This window comes from Staurois parvus, unplaced genomic scaffold, assembly GCF_062004578.1.
Source record: "Staurois parvus isolate SC_StPar_1 unplaced genomic scaffold, SC_StPar_1.0 ptg000104l, whole genome shotgun sequence".
Lineage (NCBI taxonomy): Eukaryota > Metazoa > Chordata > Amphibia > Anura > Ranidae > Staurois > Staurois parvus.
The window spans coordinates 11,492,650-11,510,968 of record NW_028317900.1 but is presented as its reverse complement, the minus strand read 5'-3'; the positions used below and the strand labels follow the sequence as shown (position 1 = coordinate 11,510,968).

The following is an 18,319-nucleotide window of genomic DNA, read 5'->3' as shown; positions in this document are numbered from 1 at the left end:
ATGATTCAAATAGTACAAACATATACAGGGTGAAAATATCATATAAACACTATACAGGTAGGTTCCTTTACTGTGTCTACCTTTCTCTTCTTTTGAAACGAGGGTATGGCGTGACTGCCGACAAGTGCGATTATATGGTTTATGTAGGCAGGTCTTACTCTATCAGGTAATCACTGTCTTAGGTTCTCTGCTGTCTCTTGAAAGCCTTGTTCTGTGGATAAATTGCACTTCAACCTTAAATACTGATTGTAGGGTATAGAATCCTTCAGTGGTTGTGGATGAAAGCTGGAGGAGTGCAGGATAGTATTTCCTGCAGTATCCTTTCTATAAAGTCCATTAGAGAGGTGGCCATTACTATCCTTGTACATCTAAGAAGGTCACCATATCCCTACTATGAGACATCGTGAATTTGAGATTGTAATTGTTGACATTCATTTTGTCAAAACACTCCAACAGCATTTGCTCTCCCAGACAAGAAAAACATCGTCGATGTACCTATGCCACATGGACATGTGGCATGAGTACAACGCGAGGCTCTTGTCTGAGAGGAACCACTGTTCCGACTCCCCCAGGTACAGATTGGCGTAAGATGGGGCACAACAAGTCCCCATAGCTACGCCCGGTACCTGGAGAAAGTGGCAACCGTCAAATGAAGAATATAGTCCAATCCTGCCAATACAAAATCATTCATTGGCCAGTCTTGAATTGGTCATTGAGAAAGGATACGTCATATGGCTGGTACACCACGATCATGGGGAATTGAGCTATACAAAGGCTCGATGTCAATGGTGACCAAAAAGGCTTCTTTAGGAATACTAGAATCCTCAATCTGCAAAAAATTAATAGTATCCTTTACAAATGAAGGTAATGACGACACATGTTGTAAATACGAATCAATGACACAACTGAAATTTTCTGTCAAACCCCCATTCCCTGAGACAATTGGACGCCCATTGGGATTTTTAGGGTCCTTGTGTATCTTCAGTAAACTATAAAAAGGTGTTCTAGGAAATTTTACTCTAATGAATTCCCACAGTTCATTCTGAATTATACCATTCTCTAAGGCATGATCGATCAGCTCCTAAAAATCTGAAACAAATTTTTCAATCATAGTTACAGGGATGGGACGATACCAACTACTGCTGAGCAAAATCTTGTAACACATTTCCTTGTATTGTATGTTGTCCATAATGACTATGTTGCTGCCCTTGTCTGATGGTTTAATTGTGATGTTGTTGCTTTCCTGTAAGGCACGTTGCGCTGTTTGTTCTGTCTTTGACAAATTGTCATTCTTTGTCCGATTGTATGAGAGTTTTCTAATATCCCTCAATGTTTGGTTAAGTAATATTACAATACTTGGATAATTGTTCAATAAAGGAGATTTCAAGGACAATTTTTTTGAACTGGGTTAAGGGTCAGATTGAGATTTATTAGTCTCACCTAATAGTAGATCAATGTCCAATTGATCAATAAGGTCACTTGATTGGCTTTCTTTAAACAGGAGAGTCATATCCTGAAGGGCTTTGAAATCTCTACTGGAGTACTGAGACCAATAAAATGACTTTCCTATTGTCTGATTTTGCATGCTCACACCTAAGGGAGAGTTTTCTGGCAAACAACTGAAGATCCTTGACCACCTCAAATACATCAGCATTTTGACATGGAGAAAAAATCAGCCCACGAGACAAGTTTTTTTCGGTTTGATTTAATGTATATGAGGACAAATTAACAATATTTAATGTGGTAGTTAGGCTCTGGTCAGGTAATGTTCTATGCCCCATCTCGGTCTCCCTCGTGGGAGGCCTCTCCCTGAGTTCAACCTACAAATGTGATGTGATTGGTGTATTCCTAACAAATTGTAGGTGTGCTAGAGGAATCGGCAAAAGAAGATTCCAACTCGCCTACCACTTCACCTTCTGTGCGAGAAAATGTGTTGAGTTAGTGTCTAGTGAACATTTTTTTATCTCTTGTTCAAAGGAACCCCTACTATTGCGATTCTTTTTAAGGCAAGCTAGTCCTCTATTCGGAGTACCATTCATCGGAAGAGAGGAGGAGGAATCAGAATAAAATGGTGTATTATTGGATTGTGAAACTCCTTGTGTGTCATGTGTAATGCGGGGGTATCTCCTCTTCTGGGGGTAATTATGTTTAGAAACTGTCCACCTGTACGCTTTTCCTTCCAAGAATGCTGTTTTGTCTTGCCAAAATTTGTTTTCTTTCTTGGACAATATATACTTATTCAAATCTGCCAGACCCTCCCTTAATTTACTCTCCAATTCAGGATACAAAAGGTTGGTTTAAATACAAATAGCAATTTCTCTACATTCTCAATATCTTTATCTAGGGACAACATCTGTTTATTATATTCCGTAGTCAAGATGGACATCATTTTCTGTGAGCATAATTATAAATTCTCCTCCCACTCCCTTTTAAATTCTTCACTTATTTTTTGATGTTGGGAAAAATCTGGAACCTTAACCCTAATGAGTTAATCTTCTCTCTAATGTATTTTTCAAATGATTTAATATGCCAAAAAAGTGTAGATTTCTTCTCCAGAAGTTTCCCCAACCTCAAAAACAGTGAAAAAATCTGTTTCAGTTTCTTCTTTCTGAGAAAAATCAGTCTAAGTAGACATTAAATTTACCCATTCCTGGCCCTGGAACTCACTTATGTCGAATTTCATTCCTTTCCCAAAGCACACAACACTTGTAAAAAAGGAGATGTGCACTGTACAAAAGCAAAAATGATTTTTTATAAATTATTATAAAGTTGTAATATGGAAAGATACTCTATTGGGGAAATTTTAAGGGTGGATAACATCAATCAAACTCATAGCCAAAAAGTCGAGTATCTGGCTGCTCATCCCCAGTACAAATACACATGAAAAACTCCCCTATGGGACTTTAATTCAGCAACCATACCATACTACATGTACTCATAAGAACTTCTTTAAAAAAGACACATACTTTATTTCATAGACATACTCATCATAGAGAGCTGGGGACCATTCTTTAAAGCTTCCCCCTTTGGGTGGAGCTCCACTTTAAGCTCCTTGTAACCACTCCAGCTCCAAAATATTCCCCCCCCATCATGACCAGGCCATTTTCTGCTATACGACACTGCGTTACTTTATTGGACTATTGCACGGTCTTGCAACGCTGTACATAAATTAAATTTATATAATTTTTTTCCCACAAATAGAGCTCCTTTTGGTGGTATTTTAGTACCTCTTGTTTTTTTTTTTTTTTTTACTAACAAAAAAACAACTTTTTTACTTTCTGCAATAAAACATATCTAATTAAAATTCTAATTTCTTCATAAATGTAGGTCAAAATGTATTCTGCTACATATTTTAGGTAAAAAAAAAAAATCCCAATAAGCATATATTGATTGATTTGCGCAAACGTTATAGCGCCTACAAATTATGGCATATATATACTGGAATTGTTTTTTTTATACTAGTAATGGCAGCGATCAGCAATTTATAGTGGGACTGCGATATTACAGTGGACAGCCTGACACTGACACTTTGTAGGAACCAGTGACACTAATACAGTGATCAGTGCTAAAAATATACACTGTAATAAATGAAACTGGCTGTGAAGGGGTTAACATCTAGGGCAATCTAATGGTTAAATATGTCCCTATCCAGTGTTTTACTATGTTCTGTTTTTAGTAATAGATGTGCTGGATTGCATTCCCTGCCTTGCAGGGAACAACAATCCAGTACATCACCAGTGACAGGACACAGTTTATTTACATAGACAGAGTCACTCTCCTCAATGATCAACGGGTGCCAGCGCTCATCTATTGGCCAGCACTGTTGATTGGCTTCTGCTGTGTCAAATCAGAGAGTCATTTAGCGCCCCATGAAAGAGGGAATGTTGGATAAAAGATTGAAATGTATCAGATACAACATCAGAAGCAGACAATGCTATATAGAGAATGTTTATTTGGAAACATATGGGACTGAAAAGTTAGATATGTGGTCGATTCAGAGAAATAGTTGATTGGGGTGGGAAAAATCTAAGTAGTCCTTTTTTGTCAGGTGCATTTCACCTCTGCTAAACCAAATTGGGTCATGTCTTTGAAGTGTTTAGATTCTAAACACTAAGGGAGAGGATGAAAACAGCAGTTTCTTGTCCAAGCAAGAGACCAATGTTGGGTTCGGATCTCCACAAGGTAAACTCTGCAGACAGCCTCAAGAAAATGCCACAGAAATAGTAGAAGTAAGAAATTATGGTTACTGCTGTAGCCTGGATAAATCATATTAAAATAAAACCAAAAAGGAGCACCCTGTCATAACAATAATGTAAATAGTAATTACATTGCATTCAAGTCCAGAAAGTCCAAGGATGCTAATGTCTAAAAGTCACAGTTTAATAAACCCGCAACAATAGTTGCATTTGCAAAGTAAAATATTGTCATATCCCATAAGCCCGATCCTGATGATACACCATATACAGTGTAGGAAAATGTAAATCACATACGAATGTCATAGCGGCACATACCAGGCTGTCACCAGTTTCCGGTTCCAGATACAGTTGTGCTCAAAAGTTTGCACACCCTGGAAGAAATCGTGAAATTTTGACATTGATATTGAAAATATGACTGATCATGCCAAAAAACTCTTTTATTTAAGGATAGTGATTATATGAAGCTTTTTATTATCACATGGGTGTTTTGGCTCCTTTTAAAACATAATGAAAATAGAAATCACCCAAATGGCCCTGTTCAAAAGTATACATACCCTGTCTTTGGTGTTAAATTAACAACAGGTGTACTAGATGGGCAACAATGAGACAACCCCCAAAACGGGAAACTAACAGGTGGAGGCCACTGACATTTTTTTCCCTACTCATCTTTTCTGACTGTTTTTCACTAGTTTTGCATTTGACTAGGGTCAGTGTCACTACTGGTAGCATGAGGCGATACCTGGACCCTACAGAGGTTGCCCAGGCAGTCCAACTCCTCCAGGATGGCACATCAATACGTGCCATTGCCCGAAGGTTTGCTGTGTCTCCCAGCACAGTCTCAAGAGCAGTGTTTCTCAACCTTTTTCTTAGTCAAGGCACCCTTTAAAATTATGGACAGTCTTGAGGCACCCCATTCTAAAATGAGGGGCCTCAAGACTGTCCACAAAAAAAAAAACAAACAAAGCACACATGCAGATAAGAGAACTCCGAATTTGTACACTTACTCTGGCCATAGATAGATCGAAATTTGGTCAGTTCAGAAGGGACAAGCCAAATTTTGATCCATTGGCAGGCTGGTTGTACAAAAGTCGATTTATTGACTTGTGTACAACCAGCCTGTCAGGTTTTTCCTAAACGATCAATGCCATAAGCTATAGCCAGCTACCCTGATTATTGTATTCCGCTGGCGGCAAAGGCTTCCCACTGTCAGAATACAATACCACAACGGGGAAGATTCCCTCATCTATCTCAATGGGATAGTTGGCTAATTTTTTTTCTTGTTCTGGTTGAACAAAAGAAAAAAAATGAATCATTTATGGTCAGCATTTGGGGTCTGTTGATCAATGTTTGTCACCCAAGAGTCGCACAGCTTTCACACATTTTTCTTGTTTAATCTCGTGGAAAATTATTAAATCTTAGGTGAACGTTTTTAGTTAATCTCTGGTGGTGTAAAAAATTATAAACAGACCCCCTATTCCAGGTCACTGATACAAAGGAGAAGATTTACAGAAACTGGAGCACTTAGAATCTGGTGCAGCTGTGCATGGTAGCCAATCAGCTTCTAACTTCAGCTTGTTCAATTAAGCTTTGACAATAAAACCTGGAAGCTGATTGCTTTTTATGCAGAGCTGTATTAGATTTTGCACCCTCCGGTTTTAGTGAATCTCCCCCGAAGTACTAAAATAAAACCGCATAACTACATTTGATATAAACTACTTAGGCAAAGAAAAATTTGGAAGGGGTGAAACATAAGATGAACTCTTCTCGGTTTTTTTTGTTTTGTTTTTTTAATTGGAAAAAACTATATAACTTTAGCCCATTGTATAATTTTATATACAGGCATTATAAAGGCTGCCATGTGCAAAGGGACATGAGAGGCTGTAAAAGGAGGAAAAACAAGGTTTTGGCTGTATAGAAAGGTGTCTTTTATGATGGTTAAACCCCATTGTATAAGGTAGTAGGTATTAGGAACAATAAATAAAAAGGTTTCCTAAAATGGCATCTGTTAAAAACTCCTTTTGCTTAATCCTCAAACTTTTTGTTGCAAAAACAATAGTCAAATAGCCAAAGCTGCAAATAATATATTAATATATATTTATCCTGTAATCCTTTTGCCTTAGACTACATTATGGTTTTCATTTTTGTTTTGTGTTGCAGATTGGACCTTGAAGGACGAGAGCAGCCATGGATGACTTCAGTTCTATTAGCCTGTTATCCCTGGCTATGTTGGTGGGATGCTACGTGTCAGGAATAATTCCCCTCGCAGTCAATTTCTCGGAGGTATTGAAAACAGTTTACTTTCTCTGAGTTGCTTCGCTAGTTTTCCACCTCACCGTTCAAACAACCTTCAACCCCCTGAGCAGGATGTGAATTCTCGGCCACTTTTTTGTTTTAGGCATATGAAATAATAAATAGCTTGCATTGTTTGTCTTTTAGTTTAACTTTTCAGTCTGATCCTAGTTATTATTGTTGTATGACATCAAATCAGATCAGCCAGTGAATTTTAAATACAATTGAACTTTGTGAGCTCAAATAATTGCATACATTCATATTCTGCTAACATTTTCCAGTAGGTTTTTTTCCTTGAAAGCTAGAATTAATGTACAGCATGCGTTGTTGAACCTATAACATACTGTATATTTAGATTTTGTAGGCCTCTAATTCTTTTTTTTGTTCAATCTGATTTTATTGAATTACAAATGGTACATACAGATAGCAAGTATGGCGTTTGGGAAGTAATAAAAGATCTCCAGTGTAAAATTAAGTCACACAGATTCAGATTATAGTAGAAGTTCATAGGCATGAAAAAAAGAAAGGTGCATAGCTCAAACTTTGGTATCAAACTTCGTTGCATTGAAAAGGTAAGGCTTTGTAGAGTAGACTAATATTCGGACACTCATGCAGATGTATGCTAAAGGGATCACAGATACAAGGTATACATCAGTGATGCTTTTTCATAATGAATGGAATGGATTCAGATAAGGAATAACAAGTATGAGATAGGTGGTAGAAGGGCTGGAAAGGATAAGGCAGGCATGGCAATGACGGGCTGGATACACTCCGTCATGGCTGAGTAAGGATGGAATCAGAATCACTCTTGGCCCATGATAGAAACTCAGATGAGTAGCGGAACATGGACTCTGTGGTCCAAGTGTGAGCAAACTGTTCTTCCTTTCCTGCGCCAATCGTTGTTCTAGGTCTCTTTATGGAGTTCACCCTATTGGCACTTTTGCCAATCAGAGAGAGAAATCGTATGATGGAGCTCCGCTTCCCAGACCTGCGTTTAAAGTGGGAGATTAGAGGAAGATGTATTCAGAAGTATAGGATACAGTTGAGAAACTACGTGGGTTGGAGGGTCCTCCCTGCAAACGCAGAGATTCAGATTCCATCTGCTTTGCGAGAATGTCTTGTAGTAAAGGGATATATGACACAGCTTGTTGCCTCTGTAGCCACCGTGTTGGGTTGTGTAAGAGTGTCACAGAAGAAGTAGCTGTTGTTAAGGACAGGTCTGCCTGAAGAACTTGAGCAAGTCTCGTTTGAACTTGGGCAAACCCCACTTTATGTAGAGCCGGTGGGAAACCCGGGGTCCCAAAAAAAGGAGTCATAGGTCCCATATATTTAGCTTTTAGCTAAGAGCATAAGTCTTGTGGTCCCACAAGGGAATTGTTTGTCAAGTGAGATCACTAGGGATAAAGAGACCCTTGCGGTAGATAGGTGAGGCACGGAGATCAATAGGGTTTATGTGACCTTCCCATTGAGCCCATAGCTTAGAAGAATGTTGGAACCAGTCCAGAATTTGGGTGACTATTGCTGCCTTGTGGTAAACGGAAGCATCTGGGGCTTATCTGGGTTTTTCGCTTTTAGGATTGACACTGCAAGGTTACTCAAGCTATCCGTGATTTGGATTTATATATATAAATCCAAATATATATAATGCGTTCAAGTCAGATCAGCACCTTTAATTTTACAGGTATAAAAAGGGATGCTAGCGTGGCGGAACTACACGTAGTAGTGAGAGGCAAGTGTGTCCTATTACTGATGTATATGCACAAATGTCACAGGCCAGTCAAGATGGCAGACAACAGTGTTGGTGCGTGCATGGAACAGTGTGTGGTGATGAAGTTTCTTGTGAACGAAAGTGTAAGACCCACATATATCTACAAAAGTCTTCCAGCAGAGTATAGTGATTATACGCTCATCTGTAAAAAGACATTTGAATAGTGTAAACATTTCAAAGATGGCTGTATGTCCGTCAGTGGCAATCCCGGCCATGGTGGTTCACATCCCTCTGCAGTAATTCCTATGAACGTTCAGCGTGTGGAACGCCTGTTCCTGAATAATCAACGCATAACCTGTAGTGAAATTGCACATGAGATGAATCTTTCTATGGGAATGCTGAACACGATGATAACATGAAGCAGGCTGTCCTAGGATGGATTAGGTGTACTGACAAATCTTGCTATGCTGAAGCTTTCCTGGCGTTAGTTAAATGCTGGGATAAGTGTATAAATGTAGCAGGGGAGTACATTGAAAAATAAATGCAGTTTCCACTCCTTGAAATTTGTTTTTTGATTTCTAAATTCAAAAGTCCCGGTTTGACTTGAACGCCCCCTCATATATATATAATTTATAATTTTGCCCTAGTAACATAGAGCTAGCAGCCCTATAATATTGTCCACGCGTTTCATCAAATCTGACAGATGTTTGTTAGGGGACTATTAAATTGTGCCCACCTTCACATTATAGAATTGTTTACTGAAAGGTAATGGAGTTCTGGATTCAGTTACAGGCAGAGATGCTATCTGCATGTTCTTGCTTGATCTGAACTAATCCATTCAACGGACCTCTTAACCACCTTTGTTTAATGCACAGACAGGAAGTGTTGATGTAAAGTTACAGCAGCATTAGTGATTTTGAAGCTTTGAAATGGTGTCCCTGTTGGTAATTGCCCACTTTGAAGGTGAGATAGTGCAAGATTCCTGACTTGTGAGAAAATATTCTTCGTATCAGAAGGCAGACAAAATATGGAGCATGGTAAAACAGTTTTGGCTCTACAGGGCCTCTACCATTAATCCCTGAAAAGGGCAAAACGTGCTTTTGGAGTTCTCCACAGGTAGACATAGAAACTGAAACCTTTCTTTTACTAATTTCATTCACATTTATGCAACGGTGTCTGTCAGACGGCCACCATTTTGTTGAAGTTTTCTGGAGCCTGACAAGCTGATCCTTGTCTGTCTTTTACGAGACTATTCACATGCTGATCCGACTGACACAGGCTTGGGGAGCATTCGAGCTGTACTTTTTTTTTTTTTTTTTTTTTTTTTTATTTATTGCTTTGGGCTACATACAAAACTGTTTTGTGAGTAGGTATGGGTTCCAATGTACCATTTGAAAAATTCCACATGCAACCAGGGTGCTGGAATTGTAGGTGGTGTCAGACAACTGAGCAATATCTGGAAGAATACAGAAGGGGAAACTCATGTGTATTCTCTGTGAGGCTATGGTGGAGGTCAGAGTCCAAATCCTAAGTATGTAAGTCTTGCAGGTTATAGAACTGATCAGTATCAACGAAGAGCTGTAAAAGCAAGCAAATAAAAAAGGTTTAAAAATTTGTAAACAAAAAAACAAACAAACTGCTCTGTCCTCAAGTCTTATTTTATACAGCCTTTACTGTATTTAACCACTTCAATACCGGACACTTTTACCCCCTTCCTGTCCAGGCCAATTTTCAGGATTCAGCGCTATCCCACTTTGAATGACAATTGCGCAGTCATGCAACACTATACCCAAACTAAGTTTTCATCATTTTGTTCACACAACTAGAGCTTTATTTTGGTGGTATTTAATCACCTGTGGGGTTTTTATTTTTTGCTAAATTAACAAAAAAAAGACTGAAAAGTTTGGGGAAAAAACACTTTTTTCTTTTTCTGTTATAAAAGTTTGCAAATAAATAATTGTTCTTGATAAATTTAGGCCAAGATGTATTCTGCTACATTTCTTTGGTGAAAATAACCCAAATCAGTATTTATTCATTTGTCTGTAGGAAAGTTAGAATTCATAAACTATGAGATATATCTGAAAATTGATCCTGAAGTACTGACAGCCAATCTGATTTCTTGAGGCCCAAAAATGTCAGTACAGTACAATATCCCCCAAATGAGCCCTTTGTGCAAAGTAGAAAGTCCAACGTATTTCATAAACGGAATGGTGAGTTTTTAAAAATTGTAACTTTTTTGTAATTTTGTTTGAAAATTAAGAAATTAAAAAAATTATTTTCAAAATTTTTTTTTAACATACTCTCACTAGTGCCGTACAGCGTCATCACAAGCGATGATCAGGGACACTGACTGGTGACAGTACGAAAAAAAAAATTGATAATTTAAAAATATTTTTTTTTATTATTATTATCTTTTATTACATTTTTTTCTTTTTTTAAGATTTTTTTTTTTCATGTTACACTATCTCCAAGTTATTATAATGTTACCATAGTATAATTGTACTACTTTGGGGAAGTGATTGGTATTTTTTTTTTTACACAATTTGATTGCTTATAGCAAGCATTTAACTGAATGAAATCAATTCATTCAGGTTTTTTTTTGTTGTGATTAGCTGTAATTGGCCACGGCTAATCAAATGAAATAGATGGGCTGTGATTGGCCCAGCCTGTGCATGTGATCACTGTGACCATTCACAGCTAGACACTTGTATACATTGGATGGCATGAAAGTAAGCCATCCATTGTTTACAACTGTTATGTGACCTGCTGTGATTGGTCATAGCAGGTCAAATGGTACTGGCAACGGGCCAGTGCACAGATCTGTCATCAACTGTGCCCGAGGTACACAGCCGGTGACAGATCTCGCCACAGCGCGGCCCTGTGGGCACGCACAATGCACGATTCGGGAAGAACATCATATGATGCCCAGCTGGTTCAACAAGAATCCCGCCCGGTCAATAGGAAAATTACAGCCGGGTGGGATTCTTGTCAATCCAGGGGGCTTTATATGAAGTGGTTAGAAAAAAAAAAACTGAACTTTGACCATCAAAATAATGATTTGCTTCTTCCTGGCTACCAGCTCTGAAAATATAATTGTTATAAATAGACTTCAATATATTTCACAGCTTCCTGATTTTCTACACCACCTTTGGCTATTTCTAGATGCAAATATCATTATGAAAAATGTATCGACAATTGTTCCAGCAAGTACTGGGCACAGAGACTGAACTTATTCTGCTGCAGAAACTAATTGGTTTCAAATTGGAGCGATACTGACTATTGTAGATAAGTGCGTAACTAATTTGTTTAGATTCTGCCCGGAATGTGACCCTGAAAGAAAATGAAAATTTGTACACTTCGAGATCTTGGAGTCTGTCCTGCCAATCCCTGTCCATTGTTCAGATATCCAGTGATTTGTATATTTGGTTTGCGACATTGTTCTGTGAACGCCAGGCAATGAACCATTGAGCTATGGGCTGTATTTTCTTCAAGAGATTTATACCTTTTGTAGTGGATGAAATACTGAGCTTCTGCAAACCAATTTTGTAGAATAATAGGCTTTAATACGTCGACGTGGTGCTCCAGAGAGATTCTACATCATAGTTCTTTGATTATGATAAAACAGGAGTTCTTATCCCAAGTCTGAGATTTAGCACTGTCTGATTCAGCAGAACTTGCTGACTTTACAATAAGACAGTGTAATAGGTCAGATAAAGGGAATTGTTTATTGGACTTCTCATCCTGCTTTGAGATTTATTTAAGGCAGGTGATTTTGGTAGCAGTTATAAATGTATGTATATCATAGTAGACTTTTGTTAGATTGGATACTTGTATTCACAATATAAAATAGAAATATAGATAGTTGTAATGGGAGAAAGGCTCAACTGTTTGTGGCAGCAGCAAACCATGCACCGGACCGGGACACCCAGGACCAGCCCTAGAAGGTTTGTTCAGCATTTGTATTCAACAAGGCAGTAGCCAAATCTAGTTTCAGGATGTCTTGTACAGCAAGTCCATAACATAAAACAGTTGCTTGTCTTTGCAACTAACTAAACTCATGTCAGTTTCTAACAGGGTTCCCATCAAAAAAAATAACAGACAGCACATGTATCTTTTTGGTGTTCTGTCAGCCTTTCCATCCAGCAGCAGAGAGAGCAAATGAGAGACCTGAACTTTAAGCTGGTCATAGATGGTTCAAATCTCAGCCGATTCAGCAGGAATCGGCCAAGATTCGCACCATCTATGGGCAGGCTGATTGTACCCAAGTCAATTCATGGATAGACTTGGATACAGCCAGCATGTCGGATATTTACATGCAAATATTGCCAGCAGCCATAGCCTCTAGCATTAATCATTGTGTTCCCCCGGCGGGTTCGGCTCCCTGTGCCCACCCCCCTCTAACCCCCTCCCAAACCTCCCATCCCCGCCAAGAGATCTCAGTAGGTCTGCAGAAGGCATTTCGGGAATTTTCCTTCCCTCAATCTGTGGTTGTATGAAAGAAAATGGCATCATCTATGGCCTGCTTTAGTCAGCTTGCATATACAATTGCTTATGCTCAGCTGAAACAACTATTATTGAGTTCTGGCTACCAGGTAAGATGTGGACCTAGGAATGGAGAATTTATCTCACCCAAAACTCTACAAAGGTTCGGGGACCAGGAGCAGAATATATTAAGATTGAGGAAAAAACATTTTTCTCCATATCTGTCATCAACCCTGTAACCCAGTGGTCTCTAAACTGTGGCCCAGGGGACAGATGCGGCCCTTTGATTGCCTTTATCTTGCCCTTGGGGCACTATTCTTCCCACTGATATGAGGCACCATTCCTTCCACTAACACCAACATTGGGAGATAATTCCTCCCACTGATATGAGGCACCAATTCCTTCCAGTAACACCAACATTGGGAGATAATTCCTCCCACTGATATAGACTACAGAACACTATTGCTTCCACTAACACTAAAGATGGTGCACTTTTCCTCCCACTGGTACCATCATTGAGGTACTGTTCCTTCCACTGACATCAACAATGGGGCATAATTCTATCCACCAATATAAAATATAGAGCATTATTACTCCCGCTAACACTAAAGATGGGGCACTTTTCCTCCCACTGATACCATCGATGGTGCACTACTCCTGCCACTGCACATAGAGCTTTTCATTTAAAGCATTGAAGTTATGGGACCACTCACTGATAGATTTGATGACCCCTGGCCATTTAAATGATGTAGGAACAAAATCATGAGCCATAGAGAATCCCCCACAATGCTAGGTAAATGTGGGAAAAATGGCTATACTTGTAATATTTGCTGTGGATATGAGTTGTTTAAAGTTCTTTTTGAGGTGTTCATTTGAAACTGCAGATGTGTATTTCTTGTGCTAATGCTTCAAGTTATCACATTATGTTTTCTGAATATTCTAACAAATAATTTATACTCCATTTTATTCCATATTTCCATTTCTGCAGGAACGTTTAAAGTTGGTGACAGTGCTGGGTGCAGGTCTGCTGTGTGGAACAGCATTAGCAGTCATTGTCCCAGAAGGCGTCCATGCTCTCTATGAAGAAGCACTAGAAGGTAGGTGTGATTATTACTCATAGATTGTTCCTTTGAACCACCTGTTATTGTGTAGAGTCATCCAAAACCAATGTCTCCATTTGGAGTGGAGTTTGGCAGGGTTCTCTGGTAGGTCTTTACTGCTGTCTGGGATCCCTGCTAGGTCCAGGTTATCTATTGCAGAAGTGTATTCTTTGTAAAGAATACACTAGTGGATATAGGACATAGAGGTTTTTGTGTCATGTACTATGTAGTCAATTTTTGACTGAAATAAATGGAGAATTCAAAGCTGAATTCTTACCAAAAACAAATTTGGGACATTTGCACTGTAAAAATAAATGACCACTAATGTAGTTTGTGCCATGTATGGATGCTGCCGCTTTTGGGAAAATGCTTACTTTCAATAAGATCTTATAGCACAGTAAGTGCTGAGTGTCTGATGATGAGACTTGCCCTTCCCGGTGGTGTACATAGATGATAGCGGGTCACTCGCGCTGCACTTCCTCTATTCACAGAATGCTGTGTATTCTGCGAAGGTGCAGAGCAAGAGACCTGCTATCATCTGTTTACACCAGCCCGGAGTGCTAAGTCTCAATGTCGGACATTCAGCACTTACTATATGGGTTGAATTGGATAAGAGTTTTCCCTAACCACACGTGGCATGTTATTGGTCAATTACTTTTGCAGTGCAAATGTCAAAGTTGTTTTTGGCCAGAATTCAGCTTTAATTAGTAAGGTTCAAATGTTGCAGATTGGTCCTCTTTATGTTCTGCTTTTTCACGTTCAATATAAATGTGGCCTTATACACTATATTGCCAAAAGTATTGGGACGCCTGCCTTTGAACACACATGAACTTTATTGGCATCCCAGTCTTAGTCTGTAGTATTCAATATTGAGTTGGCCCACCCTTTGCAGCTATAACAGTTTCAATTCTTCTGGGAAGGCTGTCCGCAAGGTTTAGGTGTGTATCTATGGGAATGTTTGACCTTTCTTCCAGAAGACCTTGCTTTGTGCACTGGTGCACAGTCACTTAGCACAATGCATTCAGGCAAGTATTGTTCTCCTGGCAACCACCAAACCCAGCCACGTCCATTGGATTGCTAAACAGAAGTGTGATTTGTCACTCCAGAGAACACGTCTCACCTGTTCTAGGATCCAGTGGCAGCGTGCTTTACACCACTGCATCCAAGGCTTTGCATTGCACTTGGTGATGTAAGACTTGGATGCAGCTGCTCGGCCTTGGAAACCCATTCTATGAAGCTCTCTTTGCACTGTTGTTGTGCTAATCTGAAGGCCACACGAAGTTTGGAGGTCTTTAGCTATTGACTCTGCAGACAGTTGGCAACTTCTGCGCACTGTGTGCTTTAGCATGCGCTATCCCCGCTCTGTAATTTTACGTGGCCTACCACTTCATGGCTGAGTTGCTGTTGTTCCAAGTTGCTTCCACTTTATAATACCACTAACAGTTGACCATGGAATATTTAGTAGCAAGGAAAATTTGTGGATGGACTTATTACACAGGTGGCAGCCTATCACGGTACCAATGTTGAATTCACTGAGCTCCTGAGAGCGACCCATTCTTTCACAAATGTTTGTAGAAGCAGTCTGCATGCCTAGGTGCTTGATCTTAAACACTTGTGGCCATGGAGGTGATTGGAACACCTGAATCCATTGATCTGTTGTGGTGTCCCTATACTTTTGGAAATATAGTGAATCTGTATATATACTTAGCTGCCTGTTTCTCTGGATCTATTGAATGTTTGACATGCTATATTCACTTTGCATGTGACCCCGCCCCATCAATGATGTTACATGTGGCAGGGTCACTCGGGTGATGTCCCCAGGTGGCCCCGCCCCTTAATATTTAAGAACTGTCAAACCACCGGAGCAGGCAGAAGGCTGAAAGCCATCGTCAAAAGCGGAGCCTTTTTTTAAATTCTTTTTTTGGGTCGGCGGCGGAGGCGGTGACGGCGATCATCGTGATTGACGTTGGATCTACTGTGGGGGACATTCTTTTAGTTTTTTCTTTTAATAAAGGACTTGTCAAAGACCATGTCCTGTCTTTTTTTTTACACTACACTTTTTGTTTTTTTGTGAATGAGTAGGGGTACCATGTACCCCATACTCATTCATATGGGGGAGCCTGGATCTGGGGGCCCCCTTGTTAATGGGTGCTTCCAGATTCCGATAAGCCCCCTGCCCGCAGACCCCCACTACCAGCGGCCAGGGTTGTGGGGAAGAGGCCCTTGTCCCCCATCAACTTGGGGACAAGGTGCATTGGGGGGAGCCCTCCCTGCCCCAAAGCATCCCCCCATGTTGAGGGCATGTGGCCTGGTATGGTTCAGGAGGGGGGGCACGCTCGCTTGCCCCCCCCCCCCTCCCCTTTCCTGACCTGGCAGGCTGCATGCTCGGATAAGGGTCTGGTATGGATTTTGGGGGGGACCCCCCAGCTTCTTTTCTTTTGTCGTGGGAGTTCCCCTCGAAATCCATACCAGACCCGAAGGGCTTGGTATGGATGGGAGGGGGTCCCCACATCATTTTTTTATTATAATGCCGGTTTTTAAATGTAATTACCGCTTTTTTTTTCTTACTATAGCTCAGAAATTCAGCTTTCACTTTCCCCCCAGCTAAAAGAAAGAAAGTTTTCTTTTAGTTTATTTCCCGAAGTTAAGAGAGACAATACTTCCTTTTAGATTCTTAAAAGACGTTTCCGTTAACTCCGGGGAGAGTGACCGCTAATTCTGTGAGCTATAGTAAAGGAAAACAAAAAGCCGGCAATTGCATTTAAAAATCAGCACTGACATACACTTCGTATTGCGAAAAAAAATTTGTAAAACATTTGTAAACCGAGGCATTATTTTCAATGGATTTTCATTCGTAAACCGAAAATTATGTTACTGAGGCATTCGTAAAACGAGGTATTATTGTATATTAACCCCTTCCCGCCGACGCCTCCCGGCCCTTTAAGAGATTCAGACGCCGGGAGGCGGGGCGGTTGGGGCGTGGTTTAGGAATCATGTGACCGCCGTGATGATGCGTCACGGCGGTCACATGATCGGGAGAGGTCCCGATCGAAAGAGCGGACCGGGGCCTTTCCGTGAGTACCACACATGTGTGCTGGGAGCGCGCAGGGCGCGCGCTCTCAGCACATATGTATTTAGTTACATGGACGCAAATGTGGGACCGCTTGGCGTCTAGGCCCAGACGCCGGGAGGCCGCACATTTGTGTGCGGCCAGCGCAAAGGGGTTAAAGTATAACTAAAGACAAAACTTTTTTTCTTTTGTTTTAGTTTTGGATAGAGTGGAGAGGAATTAGAACACCTGTCAGTTTTTTATGCTGTCTGTGCCACCATTAGGGAGATTCACCATCTCTATTTCTCCTGTTTACCATTCTCATTGAAGGTAAAAAAAAAAAAATCCCAAATTTTGGGTTGTCCCTAGAAAAGGGAGGAAATCTTCCAATGGAGACACCAAGGCCCTGGGGTCCCCAAGGAATTCCCTTAATTTGCAGGGATTTCCTCTTACTTTCTGTTTGGCTATAGAACAGGAAGTATAGGGAAATCTTCACAATGGGACACCAATGGTTAAAGAAAAAAAAGAAAACCTGACAGGGGTTATAACCCTCCCTTACTCTACCCAAAATGCAAAAAAAAAAGTCTTGCCTATTCTATTTTAAAGGTAATTGGTTTTATTCCATTATCTAAGCATCTTATTTTATAGTAGTTTCCACACCTATGCACTGTATATGCACCTATCGCAGTAATATGCATTAAACTTTGTATTTTAAGGTGCTGTTTATGTGCATTATAGTACATTTTTTTTTGTACTCAATGGCACCAGAATGCGCATAAATGGTATAAACAAATGCAAAACTCAAACTGGAAAATATAATCTGCCTAATCTACCTAAATTATTATTAGACCAGCAATGGTTTTAGGCTACTAATAGATGTAATGTAGCTGTTGGACATAAATTTGTAAAATGCATAAAAAAAAGTTTTCTGGTGTCTTTAGGCAACAATATGCATCTACATCTGTTGAGGCAATATATATTGTAGGCAGACCTTTAGCTTTGTCCACCACTACTAGTGTATATCGACACTTTTTCAGATATTTAATTTTCATTCTGTTCATCTTTAGCTAAACATCATGAAATTGGAGAAGTCCAGAAAGTGAAGGAATCCGAGACTGGAGCTGAGGTCTTGGCTACACATGATCATGATCACTCTAAATTACATGCTTACATTGGAGTCTCATTAGTACTTGGCTTTGTATTCATGCTGCTGGTGGATCAGATTGGTAGCTCTCATGTGCATTCGACAGAAGGTATGTATGGCAGCTAGGGGATAGATACAGACTGATTTACTTCCAGGTATTAAATTGACTTGTTATTCTTTTCTAGATCCAGAGGCAGCAAGAGCAGCCAGTTCCAAAATCACCACAACTCTGGGTCTGGTGGTGCATGCTGCAGGTGAGTGGCACTTCGTTGAAACTTACATGGCACTAGTTGCATTTAATAGGTAAACAAGCACAGTTTTGTGACTTATTAATAAAATAAAATATATTTT

General features: G+C 39.9%; 1 protein-coding gene across 1 annotated transcript in view; it reads left to right on the top strand.

Annotated features, from left to right (window-relative positions):
* The window catches only part of SLC39A9 (solute carrier family 39 member 9), a 42,895-nt gene that overhangs the window by 9,828 nt on the left and 14,748 nt on the right, over positions 1 to 18,319 (top strand). Inside the window, exons 2-5 of the mRNA XM_089671331.1 lie at positions 6,354 to 6,476; positions 13,664 to 13,772; positions 17,892 to 18,077; positions 18,154 to 18,222. Coding sequence (XP_089527457.1) covers positions 6,381 to 6,476; positions 13,664 to 13,772; positions 17,892 to 18,077; positions 18,154 to 18,222 — 460 coding nt within the window. The 5' untranslated portion in view covers positions 6,354 to 6,380. The remainder of the gene's footprint in view (positions 1 to 6,353; positions 6,477 to 13,663; positions 13,773 to 17,891; positions 18,078 to 18,153; positions 18,223 to 18,319) is intronic.